Genomic DNA, 14,024 nt, shown 5'->3' on the forward strand with positions numbered 1-14,024 from the left:
AATCCTGAACTTTCCCTCTGGTCCTAGGTGTCTTCAGTAGATCAACTCTTGAACGTTCACCCACATGTTCTAAGGTGACACTTCCTCCATTGGTGTGGATCACAGCTGTGGGAACAATGCATGCGGCTCTTTTGGGGCTCTGTTATATGCGTACATTAACATTAGGCAAAGGATTATGTGATTGTCACATCTTTGAGAATCATAGCACAGTTTTTCTGCATTCCAGATAGACCGATATGGAGGGATCAGATCAAAGCAATTCAATCTTTGAATGTAATGCCTGACACCATGTGTGTGTGTGCATGTGTTTGTCAGTGGACGTAAATGCAAAATGCAACCTTATATGCTAATAAAAGCACTATTAAGTTGAACTGGATTTCAGATATTTCCTCCATCTAAATTATGCAATAATTTGAGCATTCTTAAGCCCCTCTTGGGATGGTTGGTGTTTCAGTCCTCGGTTGAGGATGATGTATTGTTCCCATTATGATTCTCAAATCCTAAAATCTCTTATGTAACCAAGCAGGCAGCATCTGCACATGCACACACCATGCTGATAGGCTGGCAGACATCAGCATCAGCGCTGTGTAAAATCCCTCCTGCCCTCAGTGTCTCCTCGCTGTTAAGACCACCAGGCTCGTTTGTGGTGATCTTAACATATGAGACCACACGTAGATAACCGTTAACAAATGTTTATTAAAGTAATAATGTAGGGCAAACGTAAACTACAGTCAGTGTCCATAAGATGGTGGAAAAATAAAGATGTAATGTAAGTCAGGGTACAATGTAAAATGCATTCTCAAAATAAAAGCAACGCAGATTCTCCTGGAGAGAAGGGGAACCCCGAACCCAGCCAGGTAGCCTCTTTATAGCTGGATCCCTGATCAGCTGACTAGCAACACCTGTGCACTGACTCCACCCTGCAACACATAGAAAGAGAGACAGGCAAACAAACAGACCAACAGTATCATAACACCTCCCCCCATAAAGACAGAGGACCCTCAAAGAGATCCTCTGTATAACCACATAACCCCTCACCAGTACTCTGCCACTAGGAAATGCACTACCATGTGTAGGAAAGAACATAACAGAGGACAGACAAGTTACAGCTGTATCACTCACACGGGGCACGAGACAATGTGTCCGCCAACACATTGTCAACCCCCCGAATATGCCTAATCTCCAGGTTGTAGGGCTGTAGGAACAATACCCACCGCATCAAGCGTTGACTAGGACTCTGCAAGGAATGTAAAAAAGTCAGGGGATTATGATCAGAATAGACCACAACTGGAACAACACCCCCTCCCACATAAACATCAAAAAATTGAAGAGCCCAAATCAAAGCTAAAGCCTCTTTTTCTATGGTTGAATAATTGACCTGGTGTTTGTTAAATTTGCGAGAGAAATAGGACACAGGTCGCTCCACCCCTTGGTCATCTGTCTGTAATAGAACTGCCCCAGCACCGACCTGGCTGGCATCCACTTGAATCTGAAAAGGAGTATTCAGTCGCGGAGCCGCCAGGACCGGTGCCGTGCTCAACAAAAGTTTGACATTATCAAATGCCTTCTGGCAGACCGAAGACCACTCGAACGTAGTCTTACCCTTCAACAAGTTAGTTAGTGGAGCCACAACTGTAGAAAAGTTCGGACAGAAGTTTCTATAGTACCCCACCATTCCAAGAAACCTCATCAGCTCCTTCTTGGAAGTAGGGGGTGGAAAATAGTCAATGGCTTGCACTTTAGCCCGGACTAGTTGTACTTGTCCCTGTCCCACCACCTTCCCCAGATAACTAACAGTGGCCCTTGCAACCTCACACTTGGCCAAGTTTATGGTTAAATGGGCGTCAGCCAACCTTTGAAATAAGGCACGGATGTGTACTACGTGGTCTTCCCACATATCGCTATAACAAACCACATCGTCCAAATAAACCGCACACCCTTCCAAACCGGCAACAACTTTATTCATCAACCGCTGGAAGGTTGCGGGCGCATTTCGAAGACCAAAACTCATAACATTATATGAGTATAGCCCAAATGGAGTAATAAATGAAGAGACTTCCTGAGCACGTGCAGACATAGGAACCTGATAATACCCCTTCAGTAGATCGAATTTACTCACAAACCTCGCCGCCCCAACACGGTCGATGCAGTCTTCCATCCGGAGCAGTGGAAAAGAGTCAGGCTTGGTAATGCTGTTTAATTTCCTATAGTCTGTACAAAATCTATAAGTATTATCTGGTTTGGAAACCAAGAGACATGGTGAGGCCCAGCTTGAACTAGATGGCCTCGCTAACCCATTATCCAGTAAATACTTAACCTCAGACTCCATAAAACTAGCTTTGTCCAGAGAGACCCGATAATAACGCTGTCGTATAGGGCAAGCATCACCTACCTCAATATCGTGCTCAATCCAGTGTGTGCGTGTGGGCGTATCTGAGAATAACAAAGGGAAATCAGTAATCAACTGCTTCACCTGTGCAAATCTCTCCTCTGACAAGTGGCCAAGAGAAGACTCCAACTCTGCCAACTTCTCAGAGTTCCTAAGCCGGGGTTGAAACACACCGTCATCAGGCGCATTCACATCCTCCTGTGTATATGCTGCCACCATACCAGAAGTGATTGAATGAACTTTCCCACTGACTGCCGATACTCCTACTGGCCTCACCCCAGTATCTACTCCCTCCCCCACCACAGAAGACCGACAAAAATAAGGCTTCAACAAATTGATGTGACAGAGTTGAGTAGATCGTTTCCGATCTGGGGTGGAAACCAGATAATTCAACTCAGACACCTGCTTCACCACAGAGTAAGGGCCAGAGAACTTTGCGAGGAACGGAGAACCTGGGATAGGCAACAAAGCGAGCACCTTATCCCCTGGACTAAAGTGTCTTTGCACCGTTTTCTGATCAAACCAGGTCTTCATTTTCCTCTGGGCTTTAGCAAGGTTCTCACCGGCCATTCTTCCCGCTAAAAACAACTTCCGGCGGAACCCACTAATGTAGTCGATAAGATTTGACGGTGGCTCCGTATTTTCCAAGTTGCTTTGCAGCACTGCTAAGGGTCCACGCACCTGGTGGCCAAATACCAGGTCATTGGGACTAAACCCTGTGCTGGCTTGCGTGACCTCACGAGCTGCTAAAAGGAGCCATGGAAGACCCTCCTCCCAATCCCTGTTTAACTCTGTACAATAGGCCCGCAACAGTGCTTTCAAGGTCTGGTGCCAGCGCTCTAAGGCCCCCTGACTTTGAGCGTGATAAGCACTGCTCCGTTGATGTGCAACACCTAACTGCTTTAAAACCTCTCCAAAAAGGCGTGAGGTAAAATTAGAACCCCTGTCTGTCTGTATAGTTTTTGGTATGCCAAAGATGGAAATAAATTGGGACAACGCCTTAACCACCGACTTAGTTGTAATAGACCTCAATGGATATGCCGCCGGATACCGGGTACACTGACACATTACTGTCAAAAGATAGACAGAACCAGACTTTGAAGGACTCAATGGACCAACGCAGTCCACAATTAAATGCTCAAAAGGTCTCTCAACTGGTGGTATTGGATACAAGGGGGCAGGTTTTATAACCTGATTTGGTTTCCCTGTTAGCTGACATGTATGGCAGGTTTTCACAAAATGAGCAACATCTTTTTTTAAACGGGGCCAGTAGAAATAACGCATGACCCGGTCATATGTCTTCCTGACTCCCAGATGGCCAGACAGTCCACCATGGGCAGTCTTCAAAACAAGGTCACGAAATTTGCTAGGCATCACAATCTGATAAACAGGGCTAGCTATGTCTTGGTCACTGAAGGGTAACCATTTACGCACCAACAGGTCATCTTGCAGAAAATACCCCGATAGACCGTGACTAACCTGTTCCCTAGACTGAACAGATGTAAACAAGTCAACTAGGCCTGAATCCTCTCGCTGTGCCACCACCAGTTCACTGCGCGACAAAGGAGCGGGCAAAGGTGGCAAACAAATCAACTTTTCTGACTTACTGCCCATCCTACTAGAAACCACCTCCGAAGAACGGCTCATAGCACGAGTCACTGCACAAGATGGGAAAACGTCAGGAAACTCAATGGCACAACTATCAGAACCAGATACAGATGGAACATTTCTGACAACAGGAGGTGGCGTCACATCACGCCAAACACGTCCACCCGCCAAATTATTCCCCAAGATTACATCTACGCCTTCCACAGGCAGCGATGGTCGAACAGCTATGGTCACTGGACCCTGCACCAACTCTGACTGCAAAACCACCCTATGCAAAGGAGCAGAAAAAACCTGAAGTCCAATGCCTTTAATCAAGACACTGCAACCGGTGCTAGACTGCGGAGAAAAAGGCAAAACAGACTCTAAAATAAATGATTCTGAAGCGCCTGTATCGCGAAGTATCCGAATGCCCACCTTTTTGTAGCTGTCAACCATAGAAACAAAACCTTCAGTAATGAATGGAGCATAGTCACGCTCAACATCCAGGACTTTTTCAGGTACCCAGGACTCGATGTGTCCCCTAAGGTTACTCATTTGAGACGCCAACACAACTGGCCTAGCCTCCTCTGATTGAAGTGGGACAGACCCCTCTGCCTCACCTGACTGACACACACTGGCCAAAACTACTGGCCTCCCAGAGTCATACTTCTCGTCTGACCTTTTCCGGGAACGCAACACCGGACACTCATTTTTCCAATGCCCACGCTCTAGACAATAATGACAACTGGAATCAAATTCAGTTTTAGACTTTGAATTGAACTCAGACTTGGACATGGCAGAGCCAGACCCAGCACCAGCAAAGAACTTTCCCTGACGTGGTTCCCTATAGCCAAACTCACCGCGGTAACTAGAGTCTCTGCTGAATGTCTTGTGGGTTAACACAAACTCATCCGCTAAAACAGCGGCCTCAGCCGGAGTCTTTATCTTATGTTCATTAATGTAAATAGCGATCCGATCTGGAACAATGCTTTTAAATTGTTCCAACACCATCAAGTTGCATAAAGCATGAAAATCACTCACACCCTCTGCTGCCAGCCAACGATAAAAATGAGTGCCTAATTCTCTGGCTACCTCCACGTGAGCCTGCTTCTCCCCTTTCCGCCAACTCCTAAAACGCTGGCGGTAGGCCTCGGCCACCAACTCATACACTTTTAAGACGGCTTCCTTAACAGACTTATAAACTTTCCTCTGAGACCCCGATAGAGAAATATAAGCCTCCTGAGCTTTACCCACTAGTACACTTTGCAAGAGCAAGATTTTATCAGTGTCATCCCAACCTCTATCTTCTGCTATGCTCTCAAACAAAGAAAAAAAAACGTCTGGATCCTTCTCATTAAATCTAGGCAACAATTTAATCATATGAGCTAAATTCAAGCCTGCCGAACGTCCGTCATTACCAGACAGGGTACCATCAGTAATCTTACCTTCAGCCACCAGCCGCAAACGCTCGACTTCATGAGCTAGTTTCTTCTCTTCTAACTGATGCATAAACCGAATTTTCTCCAGTTCTAACTGACGTGCCTGTTCCCTGTCCTTCAACCCATATTCCTCTTTTTGTAATTCCAATTCGCGCTGTACCTTAAATTTATCCAGTTCCAATTGACGATCTAAATCACGGTCTTTAGACTGTTGTTCCAACTCTAATAGCCGCAGCTCCTTACGCTGTTCAAATGTAAGGCCTTCATTGGAACGTGAAGTGTCAAAAGACAACTTCACCGGAGCTACCAAATGAGGGCTCGAATGTGCAGCTGGCTCCTCCGTATCCGAAGAGAGAGTCAACACCTGTCGCTCGACCAGCCTATCTTTCAGAAATGTCCTAAGTGCATGCACTTTACTGGTTTTACTTAAGGTTATCTCGATTTGAAAATGCTCTGCCACCTTAAAAACATTATCTTTTGAGAGGGAATTTAAAAGTTCCGCTGTAGGAGCGGCCAAAAAACTCTCAACCGCGTCCATTTAATCCCGCAACTAAACAACGAAACCTACAATAAATCTGACAAAGTTTACCAAGGTGCTATTATGTCTTACACACTCCACAGAATTCCCACATTTAGTGACTAATAACTTCAACAACCATAGCCTACCGTTCACTTGGCGTTGTGCATAACCAGCATTGTCTGCAGAAACAAAAACAAACCAGCGATCAGGAGCTCCCCGCACCTAACTCATCCAACCCCTAAATAAACTATACCTGCGTCTTCTCGCTCCCCCCCGAGGACTGAGATTTTTAATCACAATACCGCTGGAAGCGACTATCCGGGCTCTAGGCCCCTCAAGACGACAGACCACGGCTGTGTCCTCAGCCCAGGGTTTAGCACGCCAACCCCCCCAACATGGTCAGAAATCGCAGAACGGTCTAAAATCTATCGCAGGGTAGGCTACCTGCTCCATCAACACAAACAAAAACCCAACGTCTCCGCAAACAATGCGGAGATAGCACTTACCAATTTTCAGTTGTTTACAAGATAGCCTGGCGAATCCAAACTAGTTTCCCTCTCTCCATGTATTTAATCGCAACAAAACTAATTACAAAAACACTCTTATCAAACAAGTAATATCCACGCGAGTCTCCCGACGAATTTGATCTTCTAGGGTGCACTCAAGCCCAAACGGAGTAGCCAATCCAATATGCAAATACACAATTCAACCTAGTTGCGTCTTTTGACACCACTTTGGGACGTTCACCTGCCCAATACCTGCGCATTTACCTACTCCGCAAAAAGAAAAAAGGTCCCAAAGCTAAACCGGATACGAGCCCCCAATATGTTAAGACCACCAGGCTCGTTTGTGGTGATCTTAACATATGAGACCACACGTAGATAACCGTTAACAAATGTTTATTAAAGTAATAATGTAGGGCAAACGTAAACTACAGTCAGTGTCCATAAGATGGTGGAAAAATAAAGATGTAATGTAAGTCAGGGTACAATGTAAAATGCATTCTCAAAATAAAAGCAACGCAGATTCTCCTGGAGAGAAGGGGAACCCCGAACCCAGCCAGGTAGCCTCTTTATAGCTGGATCCCTGATCAGCTGACTAGCAACACCTGTGCACTGACTCCACCCTGCAACACATAGAAAGAGAGACAGGCAAACAAACAGACCAACAGTATCATAACATCGCCCATCACTTTATTTCAGGAAGATGAATGAATACGTCATCATATGGGCTCTTCGCAGGATTATCCGTAACTGTTAATTCACAAATGGTTATGCATTTGGCGAACATGCTGTTCAATATTTTTACCCGTTAACAGATGAGGGGTTCAGTTGTTCTGGCATGTGTGTGTAGCGCCACACGACAGCTGTCCACTGCTTTGGGATTATCTCAGCTGCGGCAGCAGAGATCCACACACTCGGGATATTATGTGTGTGTGCGTGGGGGGGATTTGCCCTGATTGGTACCTGTCCCTCCCTCTGTCCTCATCAGCCATCAGTGTTGTGGAGGGTTCTGGCCGAGCCGTTGTCATTATGTTTATAAACAAGTCTATTAAGTCTATTAAGTGTGGCCAGACTTCAGAAATTACAAAGTAACTGTTTCCAGCTCCAGAACAGCTGTTGCTGTTGTAGCTCTTGAGATGTAAACAAACAATCAGCTCTGTTTGGGCTATGGATAGGTCTCCTCAAGTCCCTTTTCCTGCTTAGCAACATGAAGGTCATGCTCAAAACTAAGACTTGTGTCAGAAAGGACAAACTCCATCTATTATTAATGGGATGAGGATATGGGCGTGTGCGTGTGTGCACACATATGAGTTTCAGTTGATCACAAAGAGCAGCAGCATGTGTTGCATTTTCTCCCAGAAAGTACAGTTTTAAGATCATGTGTAGACTAGTAATGGGGCATGTTGATGCTGCAGTGGATACGTGTGCCTCTGTGTTGTGTTTTTGCTGAGCCCAGCATCTGTGCATGTTAGTCTTATTAAGTCCAAGTCGGTCCAGGGCGGTACGCCACAGGGTGCTGTGATTCTCATCGGGACGGTGGGAGGGAGGGACCACACCCTGCAGCACGCTGCTCTCCCCCATTATCATCAGGACTCAAGCACACAGAGAGGACACAAAGCAGAGAGTGCCCTGCTGCTTGCTAATGTTGTTAGCTAAAGCAGCAGATCTGATTATGGCCCCTCAGCACCGTCTACCTTCCAATGGCAAGGGAAGGTACCCTTCCTCACTATGGGACCCTAGTTGTGTTTAAAGGAGAATTCCGGTGTGATATTGACCTAAAGTGTATTGAAACATGATACCGAGTGTGAACGTATGTCTCATAGCCCATCTCGGCTTGTCCCCTGCACTCCAAAATCTGGCGCTAGTTAGCCGATGCTACCAACAGCTTTTTCAATAGTGGTGCTTCGGCATCGGGCTAGCCATGCAAATAAATCACTGTTTTACACCCATTTACGAGGCTCAATGTATCTCCACACTTCATTGGTAGACTTCTGAGGGCCCTGACATTTAAAACGAGACATTGAGAACTTTGAAAAAGCACTGGTAGTTTACTTACAAGACGATTTATACAGACAGTATCTTCACGAAGTTTAGCGTTTGCAGCCATCTTGAATTTAGTCACGATAAGTCGAGCAACGAGTAAGAATGAACAGGTATGATAAGGGATCAGATTCCAAAATTAATTCAGTGGAAATGCATGGATTCCAGTTTCTTCCAGTAGCAGCAACTGGAATCCATGCATTTCCCCTAAATTATTTTTGGAATCTGATCCCTTATCATACCTGTTCATTCTAACTCGTTGCTCGACTTATCGTGACTAAATTCAAGATGGCTGCAAAGGCTAAACTTCGTGAAGATACTGTCTGTATAAATCATTTTGTAAGTAAACTACCAGTGCTTTTTCAAAGTTCTCAATGTCTCGAGTGCAGGGGACAAGCCGAGATGGGCTATGAGACATACGTTCACACTCGGTATCATGTTTCAATACACTTTAGGTCAATATCACACCGGAATTCTCCTTTAAGTGGTGGTGGTGGTTATGAGTGGATCACACCTGACGGAATCATTACTCTAGCATGGTAGAGCTGTAGAAGTCACTCTCAACTCCTCTGGAGTTTGTTTTGCTGTGTGGTGGACAGATTGTGAATGGAGTGCAGCTTTAAGAGGCTTGCCAAGTGATCTGGGCATGACCCCCCACGACTAATGGTCTTAAGTGAGCAGGCTCTGATTGATTGTGAAATATTTACTAGTATGAAAACCCAATAGAGGAAAGGGCTCCTGCTGAAGCACTGCTTCTTCTTCCTCTGTTTATTGGGTGAGAGAGTGAATGAGTAGGGGTGTGGTTCTCTGTCTGACTGTCGCTGCAGTTTGGATTAGTCTGTGGTGTGTGTGTGTGTGTGTAGCCTATGTGCACACATATACACAGTAGATTGGATGTCTTTTCATCAGATAATTGTCTGAGAGGCACTGTGTAATGGTGGATTTCTGTAAAGACTCCAGTCTCAGTGGCTAAATCCGGTCGTCATTAAGATGGGATAAAGTAACTCAGAAGCAGAGTGATCTCAACAAGCCTGAAATCTCCCACCACACAACTGCTATCCTCTGCTTACAGGGTCTAGCCTGCCAGCCTGTGACGACAACCCCATAGTCTATGTTGGCTAAATATCACCGTCCTCCTGTGTTGTAGTCTTCATGTAGTCAACACGGTGGACTGTATTTTCTGGAATGCTTTGTAAATCCTCTTGAGATGCCATATGAGGCCAGCGCTCTCCTTGGGTCGGACTTTGCCATGCCAAGTTAATGATATGGCCATCATTATCAGATAAGCGGCATACAGTTCCCCTACACGTTCACAGGCCCGACCTCTTACTGTAAGTCAATAAAGGGATTGATTTAGTTTCAGCTTTCACATGGCCGTCTGATATTTGCTGGTGGAGTGCATGAGTGGAGCTCAACTGGGGGCAGTGATTCACACAGAGCTGTAAGGGCCTGCTGAGGATCTGAAGGGGGTCCGTCCTTATGAGGGGCACAGAGATGTTTTCAATGTCAGGACTTGCTAGGCCTGGCTAGACACGCAGCTGTTTCTGAGGCAGGCCATAGTGCTCTAGTTTTGTTGCTTCATGTTCTAATGACACATAGTATTACAGCATTGGCATTACATAATCTTTGATCAATGAGGAACCACTCCAGGCAAGTAATGATGAAAAACTCATAAGTCTTTTACTGAGCAATCCACAGCTGTGCAGACATGTACAGTGGTGACTCAAGCCAAGCTCTCACTCGGTGTATTATTTGTTCAAAAAAGGGCATTGTGGCAAGCTGAACTTCAAAGTATTTGGGGTTTGTGTAGTTTAAAGCCTTAATTTTGGTTAAGAGTGTGTAGTCTTTGACCTTTAAAATGCCCTTGAAGTTATGTTTCGGGGAAGGGGAAAGCTTAATTACTAGCTGGGCTGTTCATTCATTTGTTCATTTGAATATTCAGATCCATTGATAACAAGTGGCTTGGCTCCATCTGGGCAGTTCTCTCTCTGCCTGTCGCTGTGGTTGGGTCATGGAGATCAAGGGTGATGTGTCACAGGGTGGTTCCTCTGAGAGTGTGGAGAGGGGTGAGGTATCCAGTGATTCACATCCTTTGCCCCCTTCTGGAGAGAGACTTGCACTTCCCTGTTTTTTTCCTCAGCATATTGAGTGTCCCTTTAGTTGTTTAGCTCTGCTTTGTGAAAAACTCTCAAATATTCTTGGGGTACAAATAGGTGTTTCTCAGCTTTTTCTCAGCTAACTAACTAGTGTCAAGTGTTTGTTAGCTTTGGCTTTTAATAATAAAAAAACATGAATGTTTTATTTATAAAAAGAATCTTAAAGAGTTTATGTCTATGTTTATGCCCTGAACAACAAGTAAGCTTGACCCATGAGATTGCGTAATGGCCTGACCATCTCCAGCATGTGTTTTTCCTCCATCAGCTCCCCTTGTTTTTTTGTATATTTGGTTTCCTTGGAACTTGTTCGGATGTCAACTGTACCGCTACTCTACCTCAAGTCTCAACACACAGTCTGCCCTTATCACAAATGTGTTTTTCCTCTCAGGTCCACCCAATCACTATGCTGGTTTGCCTGGCCGTGTGCTTGTGTTTCTTCTAATGAGCTGTCACCCTTTGGACAAACATCAAGGGAGTCGTCTGTGGACAAGGAATGAGCTTTAAACAGATATCTTTTGAATAGTTTTGTTGCAGATAAACACTAGTGTGTTGGTAGAATGATGAGGTGTCAGCGTTAGATAACATCAGTGGAAATGTCCAGATGATATTTAAACCTCATTTATCCTCCTGCCTAACTTTTAACACAGCCAAGCGAGACAAGTAAGCATTAAATATATTTGTTTGACATACACTTTTATCCAGACCCTACTGGTAAATGCAAGCACAACAAGAGGTAGAGTACAACAACGAGGCAAGATGATGTCTGCCCTCCCCCAGGTCTATTACAGGATTCTGTATTTATTTCTTAAAAGTTGGTAGTTAGGGATGGGCATCGCTAAGAAATTATCGATATCAATGCCATTGTCGAGTCTTCTTATCAATGCGATTCCTTATCGATACCTGTACCATTTGCTGAACACTTATAAGATGGCTTTGAGAGCCGTTGGCTTTGAATGTCTAATTTAAAGTGGTTTTAGAGAATGAATACCAAGTGTGCAATATCAATACAGAAGTTGAATGCTTTAAAATTTCTAAAAAAGTAAACATTTCTAAAACAAAGCTTTGTATTGGAATCGTTAGTGGAATTGTTAACGTGGATGTGTACGATTCTGATGGATCGGAACGTTTAAAAACCGGTTCCAAACCAGTACCTGGAACCAATTCCCAAGCCTAGTGGTGATCCTGTACTTCAGCCTGTCTGTAATGTGGCCTCTATAGTGAGGTTTGTTGTAGCCTATACAGTGGATGGGTCTGACACATTCCTCCTCTTAGTGTGAATGTAAACCATTAGGGCAGGACTTGCCCCTCCTCCACCCTCTAATCACAGGAGACAGTGCAATGCTAATGCCCGGGGGAGCCATGCCGCTCCATCTAATCTCCCAACACCAGGCCTCTCGCACTCTGCCAACACCCACAAGACTAGCTTGCTCGCTGGTGACTGGGGCGACACCTCCAAACACAACAGCTCGTTTGCCCCTCATCATCCTCTCCAGCGAGGAGGCCTCTATTCCAACCTGAAGCCTAAACCAGGTGTCCTGTGTCTCATCACCCGCTCTGCTGAAATGACAGAGCCAGGCTTAATGGAGGCTCCTGTGTGGTGCTCTCAAAGAGCTCTTCCCAGGTTCCCACTGCACCCATTGGCCTGCTCAGAAGGCTTTCAGAGGAGGAAGATCTCCTGAAAGCACCCATCATTAAGCCTAATTGTTTTCCTTCTCTCTCTCTCTCTCTCTCTTTCTCTCTCTCGCTCTCTCTCTCTCTCCCTCCACTTCTCTTTTCTTTCCTGTCTCTGACAAGATATCACCTTGATCCGGGCTGGTGTACACAAACAACACAGACTCCCCTTAGCAAAAATAAGTTTATGGAAGTGTACTGTTGGTCTACTTATTTTCAACTAAGCATAGGTATAGCTTACTTTTTTGTGCACTGATCAGAGATACACTAAATTGATTTACACTTGGCTTGTGCTAGAAGTATATAACTAGTATCTCCACTACTTACAGTATAGTTCTCAGTACTAATGAGTTTATTATTATAAACTGAAAGTGGGCCTATTTAGTCCAAATAAGTGTTAAATTTACTTAAATTAAATGTAAAAAAAATATTTAATAAGTGCATTTACAAGTATACCACAAGCACATTTATACTAATAAACAAATAACTTAAACTATACATCAACTGCACTTAAGTTTACTTAATAAAATGTAAGTAAAATAAAGTAAAAAAATAACATTTAAGTATATCTTTTTTGGAAAGGGTCAGGCTACACCAAGCACGTAACTAAAGCATTCCGTTAATGAAGTGTATGCTGCAACAATTAGCTTCCACTTTGCACAGAGCAAAGACTGAAACTGCTATCTGACAGATCCCAAAAATACTGGGTGTGCCTTTCCCTTTTTAGCCTATATACATTAGGTTTGCATTGTGGTAAAATGTCCACCGAAAGAGCTCCTAAACCTCCAACTGTGGCGCAGTGGTGTGGTCAGGAGTGGGTGAAGTGTTTTGCTGTTAGCTGTGTCCAGCTGTGAGCTTCTCAATGCTCACTCAATGGGCTTCCATATTCATCAGCCTTAATGGGTTTCTATCCAGCTTAGGTCTCCATGCATATGAATGCAGTGGTAGTTTTGTTGTGGCTATTAGTCTGCAGGAGGTTTCAAGTCGGGGGATACTGAAGAGCATTACTGAATGGTCCTAATATACATCTGTCTGAGCACTGGCCACTGAGGACTCTCAGACAGAGGCAGGACTATGCAAGCTCAATTTGCCTGCTTTTACCTTCTAGATAATAGTAATGAAACTGCATCTTTGCTCAGGTGTGTGGCGGTGTAGAGGGGCAACCATGTGGGACACAAGCAGACAGCATATAATTAAACTACGTGTCAGGACGATCGGTACGGGAGTTCAAAGGTCAGGCTGTGAGACCCGAGGCAGATGTGCTTTCTCGCATGCTGGAGCAGCCGCCTTGCCGCAGGGGTCAGGCCAGATCAAGCCTGGACCCAACTCACCCCCCACCCCCACCCGGACTCTGCCCTCAGCTTTGAACATGAGGGCAAGCACGCAACATGTCCTTAGCCACACTCCCCGCTCCCAGCCCAGCAGTCACCATTACTCTGGTGCATTCATGTTTACATGTATGCTAAGTTATTTGTGTTCATTTACATTTCGTTTCTTTCTCCCTGCTCACTTGCATTGACGTGCCGGCAGCCACACGCTCCTGACTGACTCCTACTGCTGTTGCGTAATGGCTTTGACTGCTGACATGTGGTCAACTGCCTCTGCACCAGTCAGCCCTTGTGTGTTTATGTAGATGGATGGGTCTCTCAGTGCCTTTGGCCTCCTGCCAGCTCTCATTGCATGCATTGTGTAGTGTGTGCGCTTATACATGTGTTGGGA

General features: G+C 45.0%; 2 protein-coding genes across 3 annotated transcripts in view; one reads left to right on the forward strand and one right to left on the reverse strand.

Annotated features, from left to right (window-relative positions):
• coro2aa (coronin 2Aa) overlaps nt 1-14,024 on the forward strand; it is a 33,083-nt gene that overhangs the window by 3,308 nt on the left and 15,751 nt on the right. The window lies entirely within an intron of this gene.
• On the reverse strand, nt 4,329-7,090 carry LOC121719922. The gene is made up of 3 exons (XM_042106060.1): nt 6,442-7,090; nt 5,020-6,114; nt 4,329-4,333 (listed from the first exon to the last, which is right to left on the reverse strand). The coding sequence occupies exons 2-3, from the start codon at nt 5,951-5,953 to the stop codon at nt 4,329-4,331; spliced, it is 939 nt and encodes a 312-aa protein (XP_041961994.1). The 5' UTR covers nt 5,954-6,114; nt 6,442-7,090.

Source organism: Alosa sapidissima, chromosome 1, assembly GCF_018492685.1.
Source record: "Alosa sapidissima isolate fAloSap1 chromosome 1, fAloSap1.pri, whole genome shotgun sequence".
Taxonomy (NCBI): domain Eukaryota; kingdom Metazoa; phylum Chordata; class Actinopteri; order Clupeiformes; family Clupeidae; genus Alosa; species Alosa sapidissima.